At 33.7% G+C, this 21,668-nt stretch overlaps 1 protein-coding gene across 6 annotated transcripts in view; it reads right to left on the bottom strand.

Moving 5' to 3' along the window:
* The window catches only part of EPHA3 (EPH receptor A3), a 368,318-nt gene that overhangs the window by 334,613 nt on the left and 12,037 nt on the right, over window positions 1-21,668 (bottom strand). For all 6 annotated transcript variants that reach the window (XM_055110167.2, XM_055110170.2, XM_003831520.5 and 3 more), the window contains exon 2: window positions 14,058-14,122. In XM_055110167.2, coding sequence (XP_054966142.1) covers window positions 14,058-14,122 — 65 coding nt within the window. The remainder of the gene's footprint in view (window positions 1-14,057; window positions 14,123-21,668) is intronic.

Below are 21,668 nucleotides of genomic sequence, written 5' to 3'. Positions count from 1 at the left end.
TGATGACTTTGGTAGACCATCTGATCTCTGCACCTCTAGTCTAAGTCCATGGAGTAAACATCCTAATTCCCAGACTTCGTAACAATTTTGCATTAAGATGGAAGCCAAACCCTTGGCATAATGTATGAGGCTCTGTATTGGTCTTTTCCACTAAACTTTAAGATTTCCTTGGAAATAGCTTACTTCTCTTACAATATGTAGTATAAAGTAGTGGTGACGTGCATTTTATGGGAATCAGATTGTCTGATTTCCATTCCTGATGTTTTTACTTACTAGATTTGTGAATTTGTTCGATTTATTTAAATTCTTTGGGTCTTACTGTTCTCTCTTGTAAAACTTCATGGAATTGTGGTGAGAATTAAATGAAATGATATATCGAAAGCACTAGGAATAGTATATAGCCCTTTAGAGAAATATTAGCCATTGTATTGTTTGCATCTCTACTGCCAACAATAGTACCTAGTACACAGCAGGAGCTAAAGCAGTTGTTGGATAACAGAGTGAACAAATTTCAATGTACTAAAGATTCTACAAGCCCCTTGTATGCTACATAAACTATTAAGAATTTGATAGGTTCTAGAAACAAATATTATCTCATATATTTTCACTTCTGAAATAATGCTATTACACTTAACCTTCCCCTAAATGTTTTCCTCTCCTAAACTTTTCTTTGAATCAGAATCACTTATTTCAGAAAATAAAAGTGTTTATTTTCCAAGAGATAATCACTAAAGCAAATTTCACCACAAAGGTTTTTTGGGAGTTATAAAGCTCATTTGTTCTGTTTTATATTTTAGTCTCCAAAAATTGTTGAAGGACTAACTTGTTACTCTAATTTATATTATCCAATTATTTTGAAAGCTACATATGAACAACATGTATTTAGTGATTATTTTAGCAGTTCAGAAAGCACAAAATAAAGCCAACAATTTAGAGATATTTTAAATCTTGAGAATTTACTGGCTAGAAGATAACATATTCAATCCTTCCGTTTTAAGACTAGTTGTAGGAAAATGATATACTAATTTTTAAAAGATCTTCAAAAATTAATTGGCTTATACAGAAATTGAAACTATGTGATATTTATTTTAGTTACATAGCAACATTTGAAAATACTCTTTCAATGCAAGCAGATTTAGATTAATCTTTGAATTCAAGCTAAAATCAATTTCTACTTGTCAGAAAATGAGTTAAGAATCTTTAGTCGTCAAGTGACAGCTCAGTCTCTGGATCATAAATCAAGTTGTGATGAAGGGATACACATTCATGAGAATGGAAAGCTAATAATAATCCTATACAACCTGATTTTTCTCTTGGGCTTATGAAAGATCAGCATTTTTCACCTGCTGAGAAAAGTAGCTCTATTTTGTCTGCTGTGTCTCCAGATTTGGATATTATCTTGGGTGCTGCTGCAATGCATGACACTCGGTTGAAGTAGTCTTGAAATTCTATAAAGTATAATCTGATAATATTAAACTACACAATCTTAAATCCTTCTTTGTCACTGTGCACAGACCAATACTCCTCCACAGAGAGGAGGAATGAAAAGAGCACCGAACCCAGACCCAGAAGGTAATGACGTGACCTTCATCAAGTCACTAAGCCTACTTGAGCCTCAATTGCTTGTCTATCTAATTAGAGTATTGCACTAGATGATTTCTATAGTCACTGCCTCTTCTGCCACCTCTAAAATTTGATTACTCATTCAAATATATTTTACTCCTCTAAATAAGGTAAAATTTTGCTGCCTTTAATGGAAAATGGAAGCAGCTCTATCAATAAACGTTTTCACAAAATTCTACATATAATATTTTTATGGCTTATTTGCTGCCTTTTCAGCACTCAGGATAGGCAAATTTCCATCAAAATTGTGTTACTAATTCAACTTAAGAAATGGCTACCTAGTACATCCATCCAACAATATGGGTACAGATTACATATTTATTCAGGGAATTTCTGGACAAACACAGTTTACCAAATTGACTCATATCACCCACAAGATTTAAATCCTATTGAAGACTTTTGAGTAAACCTATGAAGTGTGCGGCTATCAGTTTTCCTGGGATTCCATGGCATGGAATAGTATCCAAGTATAGACCATCCAAAATGGTTAAAATTCTTTTAAAACATTGCATTTCATCTCTCCTTTCTTGAATAGGCTAGGCTGTCTCCCCGATTGCTGGATTCTTGGTCTTGTCACTTTACATTGAGAAGGGAGGTAGCCATTTACATTTTTTTAAAAATTAGCTTATTCTTAACCTTGGGCCCAAAAGAATATTGACTGTTATACAGAAGGGAAATATAATAACTTCTACTGCGAGAGTACCTTTCTGTCCCCCAACACACACTCTTTTGTTTGTTTCTTTTGCTTTCCTTAGTTTACTAGATAATTTTCATGTTCACTGAGTCCTCTATAGGTCCTACAAGTTACCCAGTTTTCCACATATGACTTCTCTTTGTTTTGTGCCTTTACAATAAATACTATAATCTGATTAACAAAAAAGAAAAGAAAAGAATGAAGATTTGATTTTTAAGAATAGCCCTTCCTGGAGTCTTAACAAAATAATAAAAGTTCTACTTGATGCTAAATCCTCAAGATATATAACCAAAAGAATAAAAGGCTCATTCTAGGTCCCATTAACCTATAATGGGAACTTTTACAGTGCCCTTTCTGACTCCTATTTGTTCTTCAATTACACTATCCTCCCTGATCACCTGCTTAAAATGTTGTCTTTGATTGATGTGAGCATTTTAGGGTGGCACACAAAATTCATCACAGTCTGATCCTAGTAACACTCTAGGAACAGTTAATAGTCATTTCCCAGACAACCTTATATTCTAGTAACTACATGACAGGGACTTTCCAATTCTGTATTCCCATTTTCCTATCACTTAATTCATTGTTTATTTAGTTTTTGGGTTTTAGTATCATCTCTTTTATCATGAGCAATGGATTCCAGATATATAAATACTGTACAAGTATTTGTAAATATTGAAGATACTACATGTGGTTCAAACTAAATTCCAAGAATACATGAGATAAATTTGATGACTTGGAAATAAATTCCTATGACAAATTTCCAGGAATAGATTTCCCAAGTTGCCAGGGAAACGCGCCTTTTCTCTTCCTGTGTGTTTATTGTAAAATCCAATATTTAAAAAATATCAACAGTTATATTAATCATGAATTATACACAGTGCTGTAGTTAGAGGTTGAGATGAACTACAGCCCTGAATCAAGCAGCAGCTGAATATCTTAGTAAGTACTGTGTGCCTCATTACATCAGATAACGATCTTCTAACACAGCGATCCTCAAACTTGAGTAGCATCAGAATCCCATGGACAGCCTATTAAAAATCCTATTGCTGGGCCCCATCCTCAGGGTTTCTAATGCAACAGGTCGTGATTGGGGCCCAGAATTTTGCATTTCTAACAACTACTGTATACAAGTTTAAAGGTAACAATTTTGATCTGTTAGTTTATATATATCAAACTGCCTTATTAACAAAATTAATAAAAACAATGTGTAATAATATGATTTTAAGCATATCAGAAAAATCCAAGTGTATCAGCCCCTTTGACATTTTTCTTCTTACGTCACATGTAATGGAGATGAATGATTTTAGCAACTCCCAAGGAATCTCATACATTACTTTGGTAATATTTTTATTCACATAATAATTTCTCCATAAAGTGAGCATCATATGCAGGAAAAAAAGTAATGGTAATCTACAGCTATTAAGGTTGCAGAAATACTTAAGGTGGTTTATATTGTATACATCATAGCCATTAAGCATTCTTAGGTTCAATGACTATCATTTGGGACATGAGACTTATGTAAAAAGTATACTATACCATAGTTTTTATAGACTAAATTTAATTTCTTTTTTTAATCTTTCAAAAGAAATTAAGCGCCAGAGTGTAATAAGCCTAAGGGTCAAAATAATTAAAAATTTTAATAAAGGAGGCAATATTTTAAATAAGCAAAGCTTTTGTGTGAATTATTTTTATAAATTCTTGTTTTACACATAATGGAATGACACAGTTGAAACTCCTTTCCATCAGGGTATGCATCTTGTTCTTATATCCTTCATACAAAAGAACACTTGGAAGCTTGAAAACATAATGTTTAGTCTGAATATACTCTGTATAAAATATTAAAGGAATAGGCCATTTCTTAATAATGCACAAACCTATTCAGTCTGCCATACACTATTTTGCATGTTTCAACACATTTAATGTATAATGAATTGAATATGAAAGCCATTCTTTTAAAATTATAATATGTATATTTTTGGTCACTTTTATTTTAATAACTGTGCATTTTTGACCAGAAAATATGCTAATTTGAAGTTGCACAACAAAACAGAGCTTAGTGCCAAAGTTATTTGTTTTAGAGAAAAAAATGTTATCAATATGAGAAACTAGCAGAAGCAGAATTTTGTGTTCTATTTGAAATTTTTAAATCTACTTTAAAAAAATAAAGAATGATTATAGCAAATATATGAAATATTTAAACAGTCAAAATAGAAATGAAAATTATTTGACTACATCTCAGCTTTTTATTTAACTTTATAGTTAATATATGTTAGGTAAGGATCATAAAGCACAAATGAATTTATGAGTAAAGCTGGAGGAAATAAAACCCATGCACTTATGTTTCAAGTCTCCTTTATTTTAAATCCCACTAAGCTTACATCAAAGTAAAAGAAATGAAATATAGTACATGCCATATTTTTAAAATTCTAATCCAATCTCCTAAAACATAAACACTGTTTTGATGAAGAGAACACAATTCACATAGAGACATAGTGTTAGCAACAGAAAAATCACTTCTATTTTTTTAAAGCACCAAGATAACATTTTACTTTTTATAAATTAAAAGTTGCTAGAATAAATTCTATCTTATCTGATTTCTAGCACTTGTCCACATTTTCCCTTTTTTTTTTTTCAGAGTGCATTTTGTTTCAAGGAAAGGGTCAAAAAAAAAAAAAAAAGCCTGTAAGATTTTGCCATGTTTTTCTAATTTAATCAGACATCCTTCCTTGAAAGGTCAGCATAATAGGTGAAAGTGACATACTTAAAATAGAGTTTAGGCAGAAAAATTTCAAGTGACCAAGAATCACATATCACATATGTCAAAACTTTGATGTTCCTGGATTGACTATTCAGCCTATGAAGTAGAATTTGGACTGTGATTCATAAAGGCAGAATCCCAGGTGATTATTGCTGACACACAGTTGTCAAAATATTATTTCTGCATATAAAACCCTATTCACAAAGTGAAAGCTAGAAATCCAGTTGGTAAGATTTTTAGAACCCGAACTTCCCAAATAGCAATAATTCTAATACTACAGGCAAATAACATCATACTGTAAAGTAGAAAAATAATTACTTATTTTAGAAAGTTTTTTTATTATTTTCATTCCTGTCTATGATTTATTCATTTTAAACAGTTGTATGATTTGCTCAACTGGATTTATTTACAGGATTCTCACTTTTTCCCCTTGATAACAATCAATATAATTTTCAATATGAAGCTATCTTTATGTAGTTTTTTTTTTTCAGTTAAACTTCAGTTCACAAGCCAGTTGTATTTTCTAGCTACATTTAACTAAATATGTCTGCTAGTACAAAAGACAATGTAATATATTTAATATAGATATATTATAGATTATACAAGATATATGCATTTATATATAAGAATTGTACTTAATTTTATGCCATTAAAAGAGACAATGAAATCCCTAAAAGACATTATTTCAAGTAATATAGTGTAAATCATCAAATTATTTTCAAAAAACAAAACAAAACAAAAATCGGTGTTAGCTTTCTTATTTGGGAAAGCTCTTATTATTCATTTTTTAGATAATTTTAATTAATGGGCAATTAATACAGGAACTGTAAATGCTGAGAGTTAAGGGAGAATTTCATGAAATGGGGATTGGCCTCACACAGCTTACAGTTTCCTGGTTGAAATAAAGATCAATCAAATGATTGCATTAATGTATAATTGTAAGCTGTGGATATACAACAAAGAACATGCATAAGGAGGTAGATGAGCTTATCAGGTGTTGTATGCTAGGGATAGGGGTGAGAGTCATTTAGGAGGTGGTGGGGCAGGAGGGTGGCTTGTGAAAAGTCAGGAGGTCTCCATGAAGAAGTAACATTTGACCTGAAATCTGAAATATCAATATTTGAGAACATTCTCATCACTAAAAATTATAAATAAACTGCATACCAAATTACTATGTTTAAACTGCCTCAATTCTTAAGTTGGTGCAAAAGTAATTGCAGTGTTTGCATTGTTGAAATTTGCCATTTGATATTGGAATACATTCTGAATTAGGTGTGAAATATGTTATACATCATTTTAATGTGCATTTCTCGTTTTGTTTTTGGTAATAACTTATTATTTGCTGTTTGTTTTATATGTATTTTAGACTATGGAAATTATGTTAGACAAAAAGCAAATACGAGTGATTTTCTTATTGATGTTGAAAATGGATTGTAAAGCAGTGGAGACAACTCACAACACCAACAATGCATTTGGCTCAGGAACTGCTAATGAAGGTCCAGTGCAGTGGTGGTTCAAGAAATTGTGCACAGGAGACAAGGGCCTTGAAGATGAGGAGCATAGTGACTGGCCATTGAAAGCTGCGGCACTATTCACAATAGCAAAGACTTGGAACCAACCCAAATGTCCAACAATGATAGACTGGATTAAGAAAATGTGGCACATATACACCATGGAATACTATGCAGCCATAAAAAAGGATGACTTCATGTCCTTTGTAGGGACATGGATGAAGCTGGAAACCATCATTCTCGGCAAACTATGGCAATGACAAGAAACCAAACATCGCATGTTCTCACTCATAGGTGGGAACTGAACAATGAGAACACCTGGACGCAGGAAGGGGAACATCACACACTGGGGCCTGCTGTGGGATGCGGGGAGAGGGGAGGGATAGCATTAGGAGATACACCTAATGTAAATGACGAGTTAATGGGTGCAGCACACCAACATGGCACATGTATACATGTGTAACAAACCTGCACGTTGTGCTCATGTACCCTAGAACTTAAAGTATAATTTAAAAAAAAAAAAAAGAAAGAAAGTTGACAAGGACCAACTGAGAGTGATCATCGAAGCTGATTCTCTTACAACTACACAAGAGGTTGCTGAAGAAATCAATGTTGACCATTCTGCGGTCGTTCGGCATTTGAAGCAAATTGGAAAGGTGAAAAAACTTGATAAGTGGTAGCCTCATGAGCTGAGCGAAAGTAAAAAAAAAAAATGTTGTTTTGAAGTGTCATTTTCTTATTCTACACAACAGTGAACCATTTCTCGATCAGATTGTAACGTGCGACGAAAAGTGGATTTTATACAACTGGTGACAAGCATCTCAGTGGCTGGACCAAGAAGAAGCTCCAAAGCACTTCCCAAAGCCAAATTTGCATTAAAAAAGCCGTGGTCACTGTTTGGTGGTCTGCTGCTGGTCTGATGCACTGCAGTTTTCTGAAGCCCGGTGAAGCCATTTCTTCAGAGATTATGCTCAGCAAATTGATGAGAGGCATCGAAAACTGCAAGTCCTGCAGCCGGCATTGGTCAACAGAAAGGGTCCAATTCTTGTCCACGACAATGCCCAATGACACGTTGCACAAACAATGCTTCAAAAGTTGAACAAATTGGGCTGCAAAGTTTTGCCTCATCTGCCATATTCACCTGACCTCTCGCCAACAGACAACCACTTCTTCAAGCATCTCCAGAACCTTTTGCAGGGAAATCGCTTCCACAACTAGCAGGATGCAGAAAATGCTTTCCAAGAGTTCGTCGAATCCCGAAGCACAGATTTTTATTCTACAGGAATAAACAAACTTATTTCTCGTTGACAAAAATGTGATGATTGTAATGGTTCCTACTTTGACTAATAAAGATGTGTTCGAGCCTAGTAATAATGATTTAAAATTCGTGGTCCAAAACCGCAATTCCTTTTGCAGCAAGATTGTATGCGAACTTTTGTCTGTGCAGATTATATGGAATAAAAATGAAGTGACATCAGAGGCAATGTATTGGGCTCTGAATTTAGAAGAGGTGCCTGCTGAGACTTCACACAACACTGTCAACTTTCCTTCTCCTAAATACAAATTCAAGACCTCAAGTGTAGACTGAGATTTAAGGAGACATGTAAATGAATTTAGCAAAAGAGTTTGAATTAAAATGGGAGAACCTCAAAGCTTGTCTTAGAATAAGAAATGATATTTATATAGCTCTTTCACATGTATTATATGTATTTGTATTCTTAGATGCATAGAAATATTTCATTTGCTCAAATCTCACTTGCTCTAAAGTGATATGACATAGGAATTACTCTAACTCCTTTTTTTAGAGGTGAAGACAAATGTTTTTCAAGATTTAAAAAAATTATTTTTGAGAGACAGAGTCTGGCTCCGTCATCCACGCTAGAGTGCAGCGGCTCAGTCGTACCCCACTGCAGCCTGGAACTCTTGGGCTCAAGCAATCTTCCCACCTCAGTCCCCTGAGTAGCTAGAACTACAGGTGAATGCCACCATTCCAGGCTAAATTCTATTGATTGATTGATTGATTGATTGATTGATTGATTGGAGATGGGGTGTTCTCACTGTGTTTGCCCAGGCTGATCCTGAAGCCCTGGCCTCAAGTGATTCTCCTGCCTTGGTCTCTCAAAGCGCTGGGATTACAGGTATGAGCCACCTGGTCAGTTTTTGATTAATTGGCTTACATCTGATTATATAATAAGTGGTAGAGATAGAATGGAAATGCAGATGCCTCAATTCTAACCAATGTGCTTAACCTGTTTTACTACTGTATTATTTTTGACATCTTACTAAAGTACTAAAAAAGACAATCTGGAAAATATAAATAACACTATAATATACAATTATGCCATAGCCATAGCCTCCATTTAGAAATTAGAATATTTGAGCAAAGATAAAACATTCTATCCTATCAGGATGCCTTTTATTTGAAAGCATGAAAAACACTAAGAGTGGCTTAAATAACAAAGAAGAGGCATTCTTTCACATAATTCAGTGGCTCAGTGATATCAAGGTTCCATGCTGGCTTCTCTTATGCTCGCTGGGCTCTGCCTTTCTAGTCCCGAGAGAAATGCAGCTGCTGCAGACCCAGAACCTTTACAGAACAAGCCCAGATGGAGGAAATGCTGGGTCTCTCCCTATCTCTCCATCAGGAGGAAAACCTTTCCTAGAAATCACTGGACTTCTGCACCAGTCTCATTGGCTTTACTTACACTTGCTTCAACCAGTCCCTGCCACAATGACTATCATGGTCACGATTGGTTCTCAGGTGAATCAACATTCAACCCATGGAGTCGCAGAGGGGCCATTTTCCAGGAACACCTGGGAGGGTGAAAACTTGAACAATATCGATGTTTCTTTCATCAGCAAGGAGAATCCAGCGAACAGATATTGGGTGGGCAATCAACAAGCTCCCTATTTGCCAAAAGAGTGTTTTCCTTTAAGTGCATGTTCACCGCTAAGACATCAATAAATATCTAAAGAAACCTTAATTCCACAATTACTAATTCCGATTCCTCTTTCTGTTTTCCACAAATATATATTACTCATTTCAGACAGTGCTTTTTCTACACTCCCTGAACCCTGCCAGTCCTCACTCTCTTCTTATTGGAGTTTCTTTAATTAAGTGAGTCATAGCTCATGATTTCTTTGTACTAGTTAATCAGAATATCAATACTATACTAAGTGAAAACTGTGTAGCTCGACCTTCCTTGGATCTCTCCTCCAATGCATTTATGTAATGATATGTAGTCTAAGAAAGTTTACGTGGTAGATTGACACTATCAATCAGTCAATCAATCAATCAATTTAAGTACAATCAATTTAAGTCATGTGTAAGCAAAAGGCTGTTTATAGAAAAAAAAATAACCTAACAATATATAGAGGCTTTGTTATGTGTTGATTGTTCTCAAAATCAAATATTAATATTAGAACTATTGAATTATTTACCCAAATTTCTGAATAAAATTAAGCCCTGGATTGAAATATCATATCATTCATAGTTTATAGGGCCAGAGAAGGTAACTGCTTCAGTCTGCTTTGCTAAAGGCACCAAATATAATGCCAGATTATATGAGTGTCAAATAAAACTCTTTCATTGAATAATGAATTGCTATTCACGACCTCCACAAATAATTTCAGTTTACAAATTTGAGTATTATTTTCATGACCTTCATTTAGAGAAAATTAAAGTTTCATTAAATTTACTCCCAGATATTTATTTGGAGAATTAGTCCAAGGCCTAATAATATATGTAGTATCATATTTCCCTACAAGGTTTTCTCTAAGATATGAAGCACCATTTAAAATTGGAGATAGGGACCGGGCGCGGTGTCTCACGCCTGTAATCCCAGCACTTTGGGAGGCCAAGGCGGGCGGATCACGAGGTCAGGAGATCGAGTCCATCCTGGCTAACACGGTGAAACCCCGTCTCTACTAAAAAACACAAAAAATTAGCCGGGCGTTGTGGCGGGCGCCTGTAGTCCCAACTACTCAGGAGGCTGAGGCAGGAGAATGGCGTGAACCCGGGAGGCAGAGCTTGCAGTGAGCCGAGATCGCGCCACAGCGCTCCAGCCTGGGTGACAGAGCGAGACTCCATCTCAAAAAAAAAAAAAAAATTGGAGATAGAAATACTACTCCCAAGAAAATTACCTAGGTGAATTGTAAAGTTTCATGTATGAATACGTCTTTGGAGGAAAAGGAAGAATAGAAATAGAAGAGAAATTATATGTAGGAATGAACTACTCTTCGCCATTTTTCTCCAAATATGTTAATTTTTTATAGCTCAGATGATACAAGCATTCCATGAAAGATTCAAGTTTGAAATGAATCACTTATTTTTTTAAAAAAATTTATATTTCAACAGATTTGGAATTTAGAGCTTCTGATGAGAATATGATTGGAAGTTAGAGAGGGAGTTGGCAGTCTCCCAAATCTCCTTAGTTATGGACAGTTCCTGACGGAATGCTATTATTAATCCCCTAAGTAAGAGTTTCTCAATTTAGCCACTGTCATTTTAGACCAGGTCATTCTTCTTTTTAGGGGCTGCCATGTTCATTGGAAGATATTCAGCAGCACCTCTGGTCTCCCCTACTAAATGTAAAAGTGCCTGCTTTCCCCAGTTGTTACAAAAGTCTTCAAACATTGCCAAATATCCCACCGAGGCAAAATAAAAATTCCCTCTTCCCTTACTCGCTCAACCTGTTAAGAACCACTACCCTAAATCAAGAGTGAGAATTTGCAGTGATTTAATATGGTATATTATTGTTATTATGATTTTTTCCTCTTAAATTTACAGTCATATTTTAGTTATCCTCCAGTCAGATGTACTGCCAGTTATTAGAGTTAATTAATTTGAAAAATAACAAACTCAAAGTTATTTCCAGCTATTACTTGTCTTTTTTTAATGAAAAACGTTTCAGCAAGGATATCACAATTGTTATAAGTATCTATTTCCTTTAAAAACAATACAACCACAAAACTAATCTATCCTTGTCATATTAAAAATGAAAGCAATAACAAAAATTAATTGAATCTAGAGGCACAAATATTTGTATATGCCAGGCTATTAAATCCAAAACCTAAACTTACCATACATTATTTTCACCCAGTAATTTGGTCAGTTTCTCAAAAAAAAAAAAAAAAAAAAAATCTAATGTTTTCTAAATCTGCACTATATATTTCCTTATATATATTATGGTTAACATAATATGTGGGAAATTTAAAGGAAATATACACTATATGTCACCACAGAACAATAATTCACATCATTTGATTTTATTCTTTTTTTTAGCTTTGGAGTTCTCAGGTATCGTAAGTTTCATGAACTATTGGGGAGTGTCTCTTTTCTCCCTGCAAATAATAATGATAAGCTTGAAGAGAATGACCAACTGTTTTAGGCTATTTTATGCATCAGAAATAGGAAAATCACAGTTGCAAGATCAACAGAGGACAGCAATGAAGAGGAGCTAATGGGTCCGAGTGGGGATCTCTGAGACAACAGTAAACCAAAGAAGAAACTGAAAACTTTTGACTGTGGAAGCTATAAGAGATATCTGGGCAACAAAGAGACAGTAAATTGGGCCAGAGATGGGAAATGTGAAGAGGTAATTTATCCAGAGGAGTGTTTCTCAAATTCAATGTGCTAAAGAGTCACCTATTGAGATACACATTCTGATTCACAATGTCTGGAGCAGGGTCTGGTAGTCTGCATTTCTAATAATCTCCCACATGTTGATGTTGCTGGTTTGTCCCTGTGCCACACTTTACCCAGCAAGGTGCTAAGAATACCCCACTGTCTACCTCCAACATAGCTCTGGAAGTAGAAGTGCCAACTCTATCCCATCACGTTATCTATGAGAATAACATTGGGGGAATTCATTTCCCCCAATTCCCAATATAAATAATGTGTTACCATTATACCTTCTTTAAAGGAAAACATAAGCCAGACTGTTGCTGTGAAATATAAGATGATTTCTTGTTTTAAAAAATAAACATATACATATCTATTAGTTATAGATACTAATATAGTAATATATATACTATATTATTTAGTATATAGTATATATAGTATATAGTATGTCTATATATGGTATATAGTATACCATATACTAATATATAGTTACTAAATGTTACCATAGCTTTTGCTTTTCTTATATCCTAAAGCAGCAGGTTCTCTGGTATATTATCTGAAGGAGTAATGAAAAATTTAATTTCTAAAATCAAATTAAGGTGAGGTTTGACTCTTAGATGACTAGTTTCAAATGAGTTTTCCAGCTCAATCTTGAGTTTCAATTCACTCTTTATGACAACCTAGGCTGTGCTTTTATCCTAATCATTTGATTCCTTTTACACCTCTGGGAAAACCAAATTCTGGCTTACTTCATACTCTCTCCTCTAAAGTAACTAATGAAGGCTTGATTTTAGGTTTTGGCATATTGTCAAAGTCAAGGTGTGTCAGGAAGAGAAGCAGATACAAAGATGACAGATAGATGAAGTATCTCTGATGGAAAACATCCGCTGGTGAAGAAGCTGGTGCTATCATAAAAATGTGTATATTTAGGCACAAAAATCTAAAGACTGAACGCCAACACGAAGTGGAAGTAATTACAATCTCTTGAAAAGATGACTATCATAGAAGGACAGGAATACATAAATTTGTTCCTATGACAAATATTTCAAAATAGTACTTCACATATTTCACAAACTATACTTAGAAACAAAAAGGTATGCTCAGGAATTTATTACACAATTGTGTAGGGAAAAGAGTTTGAGAAATGTAAATAAAACCCCCCTCATTTTTCAGAAAAAATAAAAGAAAAATGTTCTCCCAGAAAAGCCTCATTATAGTCATTCAGAACACCAAAATGCTACACACTCTGTAATTTGTATCTGGATTGATAAAATACCAAAGCTATGTAAAAAGTTTAAAACTTAAAGGCAGCAGCAGATTTTTTCTAAGTAATATTCCCATTTTTAAGCTGATCTAGGCAAATTGTAGACATTTTAAACAAGTAAATTAAGACAACATAGGTTTACACTGTTGACCAATAAATTCTAACTACTTGGAAGAGTAGTTACCAAGGTTGATTTTAAGGCTATGACTTTGGAGATTACCATCTCCAAATACACACTTTCTACATTACCTGAAATTTAGACAGTCTAATTAATTCACCTATTCTGATCACATCAAAAAAAGTCACTCTTAGATCACTGACATGATGCCAATAATAATTAAACTATTTAATCAGTCCATTCAAGCAACTGATAAATTAAGGAGAAAAAAAATCTTCAAAATTCTCAGTAGCTCCATTGGACACAAATGTCAAGCTGTGCTACTCCATATATTGAATACTCCTATAAGTATAATTTGTCACCAGAAGTACAAGAGTTCTCTTTAGAGAATACAATAAATTCATCTGCTCCCTAAGACAGGTAATGGAGAAAATGTTTCCTTGTGATAGTTTATTGAACTCACCCCATGCGATGGATAAGAGATCCAGCCCAGCTCCCCTTGAATTGTTTTTGAATCCAGTAGATTGACTAAAATAAAACATAATACACACAGTTAATAACAGTGAATTATTTCTATTTGCTTCTGTTGAGTTCACATTGTCTGTTGCTGATGTTGCTCAAAAAACATAACTCTTCCTTCTCATTATAAGTCTATAATTAGTATAAAAAGAAGGAAATTACAAAAAATACACAGGGAAAGTTAAGAGATCAAAAGTTTCTGTGTCCTTTTAAACTGTTTGCATTTGTTTACAAGGATAAGTTAATGTTCAATATACTGACAATTTCTGACATAATAATTATGGGTTTAAAGAGGAAACAATAAAAATGCATAATAGAAAACAACATTAATGCTAGCATATCAAAATAACTTCAAAAATATTAAATTTGATAAATTTACATATGATTCCACAATTAATTCATTTCTTAAATATGTTGCCAGAATGAATCAATTTATCTGTTTATTTATATCTAATATGACACCTTCATATCATCCCTGGCTAATACTCAACATATTATTCCTCAATGTGTATTTTTTAAAAATGTATTCATTATTTACTTATATGTAACACACAAAAAGCTTAACTACCAATTTGAGGAGGAATCAAAGTAAAACTATGTTTTATAATAATACCTGTATAAAGCTTTACTTATTTAAAGTAATTATTTTTACTCGAAGGCTTTAGTGGTTTTACTCAGAACTTTGTGCTAGTTCTAATGACTTTTAATCGATATTTGTACACAAAAAGTAAAATATAGCATGCATATGGTGGCATTTTTAATATATTATTAAAAGAAGATGGAGCACTGTTTATTTTCCATACTGAATATTCATTTGTAATAGGTTAGAAAATAAAATATACAACAGCATTTCAAATACAATCAATAACAAAAGGTTCACTTTAATTGTCTATCTGACCTATTAAATAATGGAAACTGTGGTTTTACCTCATCTTTCTCCTAAATTAGAAAACAATCCCATGATTGACTAATGGAGGATGTGAAGGAAGGTTACATAAACTAAGCATGCATTATTAACATGAACCAGACCATGAAAATCAATAAATACAATAGAAGGGAATCATTTTCAGGGGTTACATATATACACAAACCAAAACATAATGTAAATACATACACCGCACAACATGTTCTCATGTTGTTTATAAAGTGTTTCCTGATACATGAAAAGCACCATCCTTTTAAAAATCATCTCAAGTATTTTTTTTTTGCAAAGCAAACATTAATCTTATAAAATGTTAAGAAAAATAAATTGTGTATTTGATAGACTTTAAAAAATCATCTCAACTATTTTTTTGTGAAGGAAATATTAATCTTATGAAATGTTAAGAAAAATAAATCACATATTTGATAGACATTAGGTTTCTAAATTTTCAAGCAGTACTAAAATTTTGATTATCTGGTTAGTTGATAAATAAATTAAATGGGTAAAAGTAAGGCTCTTGATCACTACAATTTAAAATAAATACAATTCTCAAAGTTAGATTCTTTACGTTTTGCTAGTGAAAGACAAACATAAACTTTACCTTTTATATTATAATTCCTTAATGATTAAAGAATTTTTTCCCAATAAATTAATCCTAATTAGAAGTAATTGTATTTAAATTAAAACAGAAGATAGATAGCCGCTGCATGGATTACATAGTATAATTTCCATAATTGAATTATTTCCCAGGATATCAGTTTGGAAATTAACAGTATGCTTAATTATATTGCAATTATCTCTGAAAAATAATTAAATACCCTCAACCAATTAATCAATGTTATAGATTATATTTCAGATCAGTGTTAGAAAATTTTTGAAAATTTGAAAATACTTCCTCACCTTTAAATTAAAGGATATTACCAACATTTATTCTGATAAAAGATATACCTAGTTCAATTGTTAGTTGTGTGATACCAATCAGTTAATTTCTCTGAGCTTTATATGGGATTTGCATAGTAGAAATCATCTTGCCAGTATACATAAATTACTAGATTATATTTGCAATGTCCTTAGGGGTTTAAATGGCTTAATGTATCATTGTGTTCAGGTAGTAATTGCACATTACTAAATGATAATTATATGTTACTCCACATGCTAAGATCAATCACTAGTTTAATCTCAGTATTAGTAACCAGAGTGAGAAGAAGAAGATACGGTTATTACATAGACTCCATTTAGTAAATTACTTATTGGAATGTAGGTTGTCAACTAATGAATGACCATATCCTTAAGTTTCTTCTGATAATAAGAACAATGGAAAAGAACTGGACTAATCACATCAGCATTTGGTTTCTACTCAAAGTAGAACAAATAAACCAAAATAGATTAGACCACACAGTCAATTAAAGTAAGTGTGGAAGATTAATTAAATTTGTTGCATTTACTCAGAAATTAAATTTTTAGTGCACTCCATTTAGCATAAATGACAAAAACACAATTAGCAGCATTACTTCTGACTCTGATTCCATTGTCTATCAATTATATCTACCCTGAGTATCTTGCAATGTTGCTGTAATGTTCAAATACCATAAATATCTTTAAAACCACCATGAGTTTATAACATACTGTACAGACTTCCTTCTTGTAAATTTAATACATTAATATTATTTAACAACAGTTCCATTGTGGCTTCTGAATTATATTTATAATTCAATTACATGACCTAAATACATGATCTAGTAGAGTAGAATAGTTAACTTCAAAACACACTTTAAAAGCACATACTTTGGATTTATAAAGTGCCTTTTGTTTGTACCCAAATAAAAATAACACCGTCTAAGAATTCTAAATACTTTAAAGTGAATCGTTACTTAATTGGGACTCCCAGGATACAAACCTCAAATCTCCTGTGATCCATCGTAGAACTGTTTGAGTATACAACGTAATTGAGGTAAGAAAAGACAATGAATGGAATTTCAAAGTAAATCTGTGAGCGATTTCTCTGCATACATTGACTCAATGTAACATTGCAATACATATCTTAAATCTCACACTGATACAGGCAAGAACTTTGGTTACTATAATGCTGTCCCCTCTCTAAACATATCTAGACCTGATCATTTCCTTTCAAATGCTAGGACAGACAGGATAGGCTAATGAGTTGTGACGTACACATATACTACTGTGGACTGAGTTTTAATTGCACTAGTAGTTGGATAGTTTATTTCAATTGCTGGACAATACGAGTTCGCAATGATAAAATCTGACAAAAAGAAAACTTTCTTAAGGCTAGATAGGAACATATGCATGACTTCATTCTTTAATGGCTGTCTCATGCCAGTTATTTATCAAAGCTGTAAGTTACCCCTTCCCAGATTTCATATTCTAATGATGTGATTGCCAAATATTTTTAGTGTGTAACAGAAAACACATTATTTTGTTAATTTTAGAATATTTTATATTCAAAAAACTATGTGGAATATATAAACTTTTTTAATGAAAGTGATTTAAATTGGAAATGTTTTTAAATGTCATGATTCTATTTAAGTTGGTAAATAAATAACTGGAGTTTTTCTGGGCAAAAATGAATTTGGAAAACACCATCTTAAGTATAGATGGATATGGTTCTAGGTTTTTCTTTCACATGTTTTACTGCCTCTAATTGCTTTTAAATAGAGATGTATGACTAGAAGGGGCTTATATTCATAAGAAGGGGAAGGCAATCCTTACTTGGACTGTTGATTTGACTTTCAGATGGGCACTAAGTTACTGAGGTCTGGAAAGAAGGAATGGTGGTTTCTGACGTAAATAAGAAGGTGTAGAATGGAGTAAAGGAGTAAAAACAAAGTATAGTGGCGGGCACGGTGGCTCATGCCTGTAATCCCAGCACTTTGGGAGGCCAAGGCAAGTGGATCACCAGAGGTCAGGAGTTCAAGACCAGCCTGGCCAACATGGCGAAAACTCATCTCTACTAAAAATACAAAAATTAGCTGGCGTGGCGGCACATGCCTGTAATCTCAGCTACTTGGGAGGCTGAGGCAGGAGAATCGCTTGAACCCGGAGTCGCAGGTTGCAGTGAGCCGAGATTGCGCCACAGCAATGCAGCCTGGGAAACAGAGCGAAACTCCATCTCAAAAACAAACAAAGCAAAGCAAACAAACAAAAAAAGGAGCAAAGTATAGAGCAAATTGGCTCAAATTGGTAATAAGTACTTATGGAAAGGAGGAAACCTAGATGTCATTTCTGCCACTGATTTCTACTGTTACGTTTCCCCCTCTTTTGGATTGTGGGATTAAGATTCCCAGAGTCATCCTCTCTCTTCCTTTCCTATCCTCTATCACAATGGAGAGACTCAATCAAAAGTCCACTCCTAGTAAAATTGCTCATTAGTATTGGTAGTGTCACAAATAATTGCCTATTCAAATAATTTACATAGTCTTTTCTTCTTAGTAAAAGGAACAAACTAAGATTTTTTATTTCAAATTCTCAGTTACTAAAAGAAGGGCTTGAAACAAATGTTCCCAGTTAGTGAGGGCGGATTAAAAATGTACCAGTTTCTGGAGTTTTGATTTTTAGAGAATTATTAACACATAAAGATTTTTAAAGGACATTTCTAAATTCTGATTCATAGTGGCTACTTGTCCACTTAGAAAGGCTGAGAGTGAAACTAATATTCACACCTTGAAAGATTTTTAAGTGCCACAAACATGCAGAGAGTTCTAAAAGGTTTTTAAAATTAAATGCCACAGTTTTTTACTGAAGCAGATCTTTCCAATTACTTAATAATACACCCATAGGCTTTGTGGTAAGGCTATAGTTGCATTTTATGAAACTGAGTTATAAATAATTTTTAATCATTTCAAGGTTAACAGTAGGATTTAATGGCTAAGGAATTTCAAACTCATATAATAATGCACATGTTCTCTTGTAAAACCTTCAGTTATAAGGGACTTTTATAGCCAAGTACAAATAACTATAAAACCACTACAACAAAAATAAGCCCATCCTTTGATTACATCTTGTTTTCACTAAAGAGTAATGACAGTTTCTTTCTATGCACACCATCACTGTAATTGTCTCAGCCTCATTTCACAAATACTTATCTTTATGATTTTCACCACTTTCTGTTATAATAAGCAGAATAACTTTGCTCTAGGTTACAGGACTACACAGAGCTCTTCAATCTGCTTCTAAGTATATTTAAACGTCACAAATTGAAGACAATGATACAGAAAGAAATAAACTTTGTACTCAGTGTTATCATTCTCTGTGTAGTTCTCCAGTCAAACATAATACAGAATTAAGAAATCGACCTATATTTTCTGATAGGAATTCACCAAAGCTCAGCTTTTCTGTTTTACTGTAAGCAGCAGGGTATGATATTGAGAAGTTTAGAGAAGATAGATTTTTGATGTACTTATGTATTGCAACATAACTTTTATCTACCATGCTTGTATATTCTTAATTTAATTGTTCCTGTGGACTTCCTGTTTGTATTTATTTTCTTTCTACCCAAGCACAATTTTTTTTTTTTTTTTTTTTTTAAGACGGGGTCTCCCTGTGTCGCCAGGCTGGAGTGCAGTGGCACAAACTTGGCTCACTGCAACCTCTGCCTCCTGGATTCAAGCAATTCTCCTGCCTCGGCCTCCTGAGTAACTGGGACTACAGGCGTGTGCCACCACACCCAGCTAATTTTTGTACTTTTAGTAGAGACGGGGTTTCACTATGTTGGCCAGGATTGTCTCGATCTCTTGACCTCATGATCCGCACGCCTTGGCTTCCCAAAGTGCTGAGATTACAGGCGTGAGCCACCGTGCCCAGCCAAAATACTTTAATAGCTCTAATTAGTATTTTATTTCACAGATAAAAAATTATAAAAATGTTGTACTATAAACGAAGTCAACTATTATGCGTCAATTGTGTGCAGATAAAAGTTCCTGTAAACTGTGTTAAATTTAGCAGCATTTTATATCACAGAAATGTTAATTTATACAATTTTTATCAAATGAACAGCTAAAATTATGATGTAATAATTTATTTTATTTATTTATTTATTTAGTTTTTTGAGACGGAGTCTCGCTCTGTCGCCCAGGCTGGAGTGCAGTGGCACGATCTCCTCCCACTGCCAGCTCCGCCTAACAGGTTCACGCCATTCTCCTGCCTCAGCCTCCCGAGTAGCTGGGACTACAGGCACCTGCTACCACGCCTGGCTAATTTTGTTTTTGTGTAGAGACGGGGTTTCACCGCGTTAGTCAGGATGGTCTTGATCTCCTGACCTCGTGAACCGCCGGCCTCGGCCTCCCAAAGTGCTGGGATTACAGGTGTCACCCACCGTGCCAGGCCGATGTAGTAATTTTTAAAATGCTGCCATGTTAAACATTGCTATGAAAAACCTTTGGTCAGGTGGTATTTTAACAGCCTATTTATGTGATATAAGAAGATTTCTGCACTTAACTTATTCTTTCTCATTAGCTTTTTCTCCTGGGCAATAATTTTGGATTTATTTCTATAAAGATCTTATAGAAGAAATTGCAATTAGCTGTCTCATCTCAATCTTTGCCAACAGTAGGGGGAACTCCTTGGAATCAAAACAGAGTCTCACAATAAGATGAGTCTGTATTTTTATAACTAGAGTGATTCAGGAAATAACATAGAACAAAATTCCGCTAGAAACTTGGACACTTTAGTAAATGTCAATCCTATGCTGTTTATCAAGCGTTAAAATTTTCTTTCTTTCTCTTTTAATCAGAGAAATATAAAGGTCATACTGATATCAAAACTATTATGGAACAAACAGGTATCAAGATATCAGTAGAAAATGTGTTCTTATAACAAAATAATCCTTTCACATAAATGAGTTGTGATGCTCTACTGCCAGTGAATTTTTAGTGCACTAACAGCCTGACTTAAATAACAGCTCTTTGTTTCTCTCCATTGTTAACTGATATTATGAATCATTCAGACAAGTAAAATGTGTCTCCCAAAATGTAAGTTTCTAAAACCAGGACATTATTATGTAAACAGCATTTTATTTTTCACAGTTTTGCTTTTTAAAGTGTTCCAGAAGTAATAGAATGACTTGTTTACATCCAATTCAGAGAGACCTTTTTGAAAGATTAAAAAGTGAAAAATGAAAACATATTACTCAATTATGAAATACAAATAGTCATTAAGGGAAATAGCAGTTTAAACTACAGCATATGCATTTTGCCTTCACCCCATAAAATCAGTCTATCTTGGTATTTAAAAAATCATATTATCATAAAATGTAGAATATCGACATCCAGATAGCACAGGCTATCTGTTCAGCCAGAGTTTGACTGTTGGCTGTGAAAATAGAATAGAAGAAGAAAACTGGCCTACAGAATAACTCTAATGTAGTATTTCCTTTAGAAATAAACATTGTTCCTAGAAGTCCATTGGATATAAAGATTCAAAATTCTAGCATAGGAAACAAAGAATGTAGTGGTGAAACAAAAGTAAGTTTAAGTTTAAAAACATCCTCTGGACATTTTGGCATCCCCAAATACACATGTGCACATACATACACACATATTTGTTTTGAAAGAACCCCACTGTAGAATAAATTGGTTTCCTTATTAAACAAATTTCTGGAAAACTAAAATCAGAATA

Source organism: Pan paniscus, chromosome 2 (genome assembly GCF_029289425.2).
Source record: "Pan paniscus chromosome 2, NHGRI_mPanPan1-v2.0_pri, whole genome shotgun sequence".
NCBI classification, from domain to species: Eukaryota; Metazoa; Chordata; class Mammalia; order Primates; family Hominidae; genus Pan; species Pan paniscus.
Note: the sequence above shows the minus strand (reverse complement) of the source record. Positions and strands in the feature narration are given on the sequence as shown.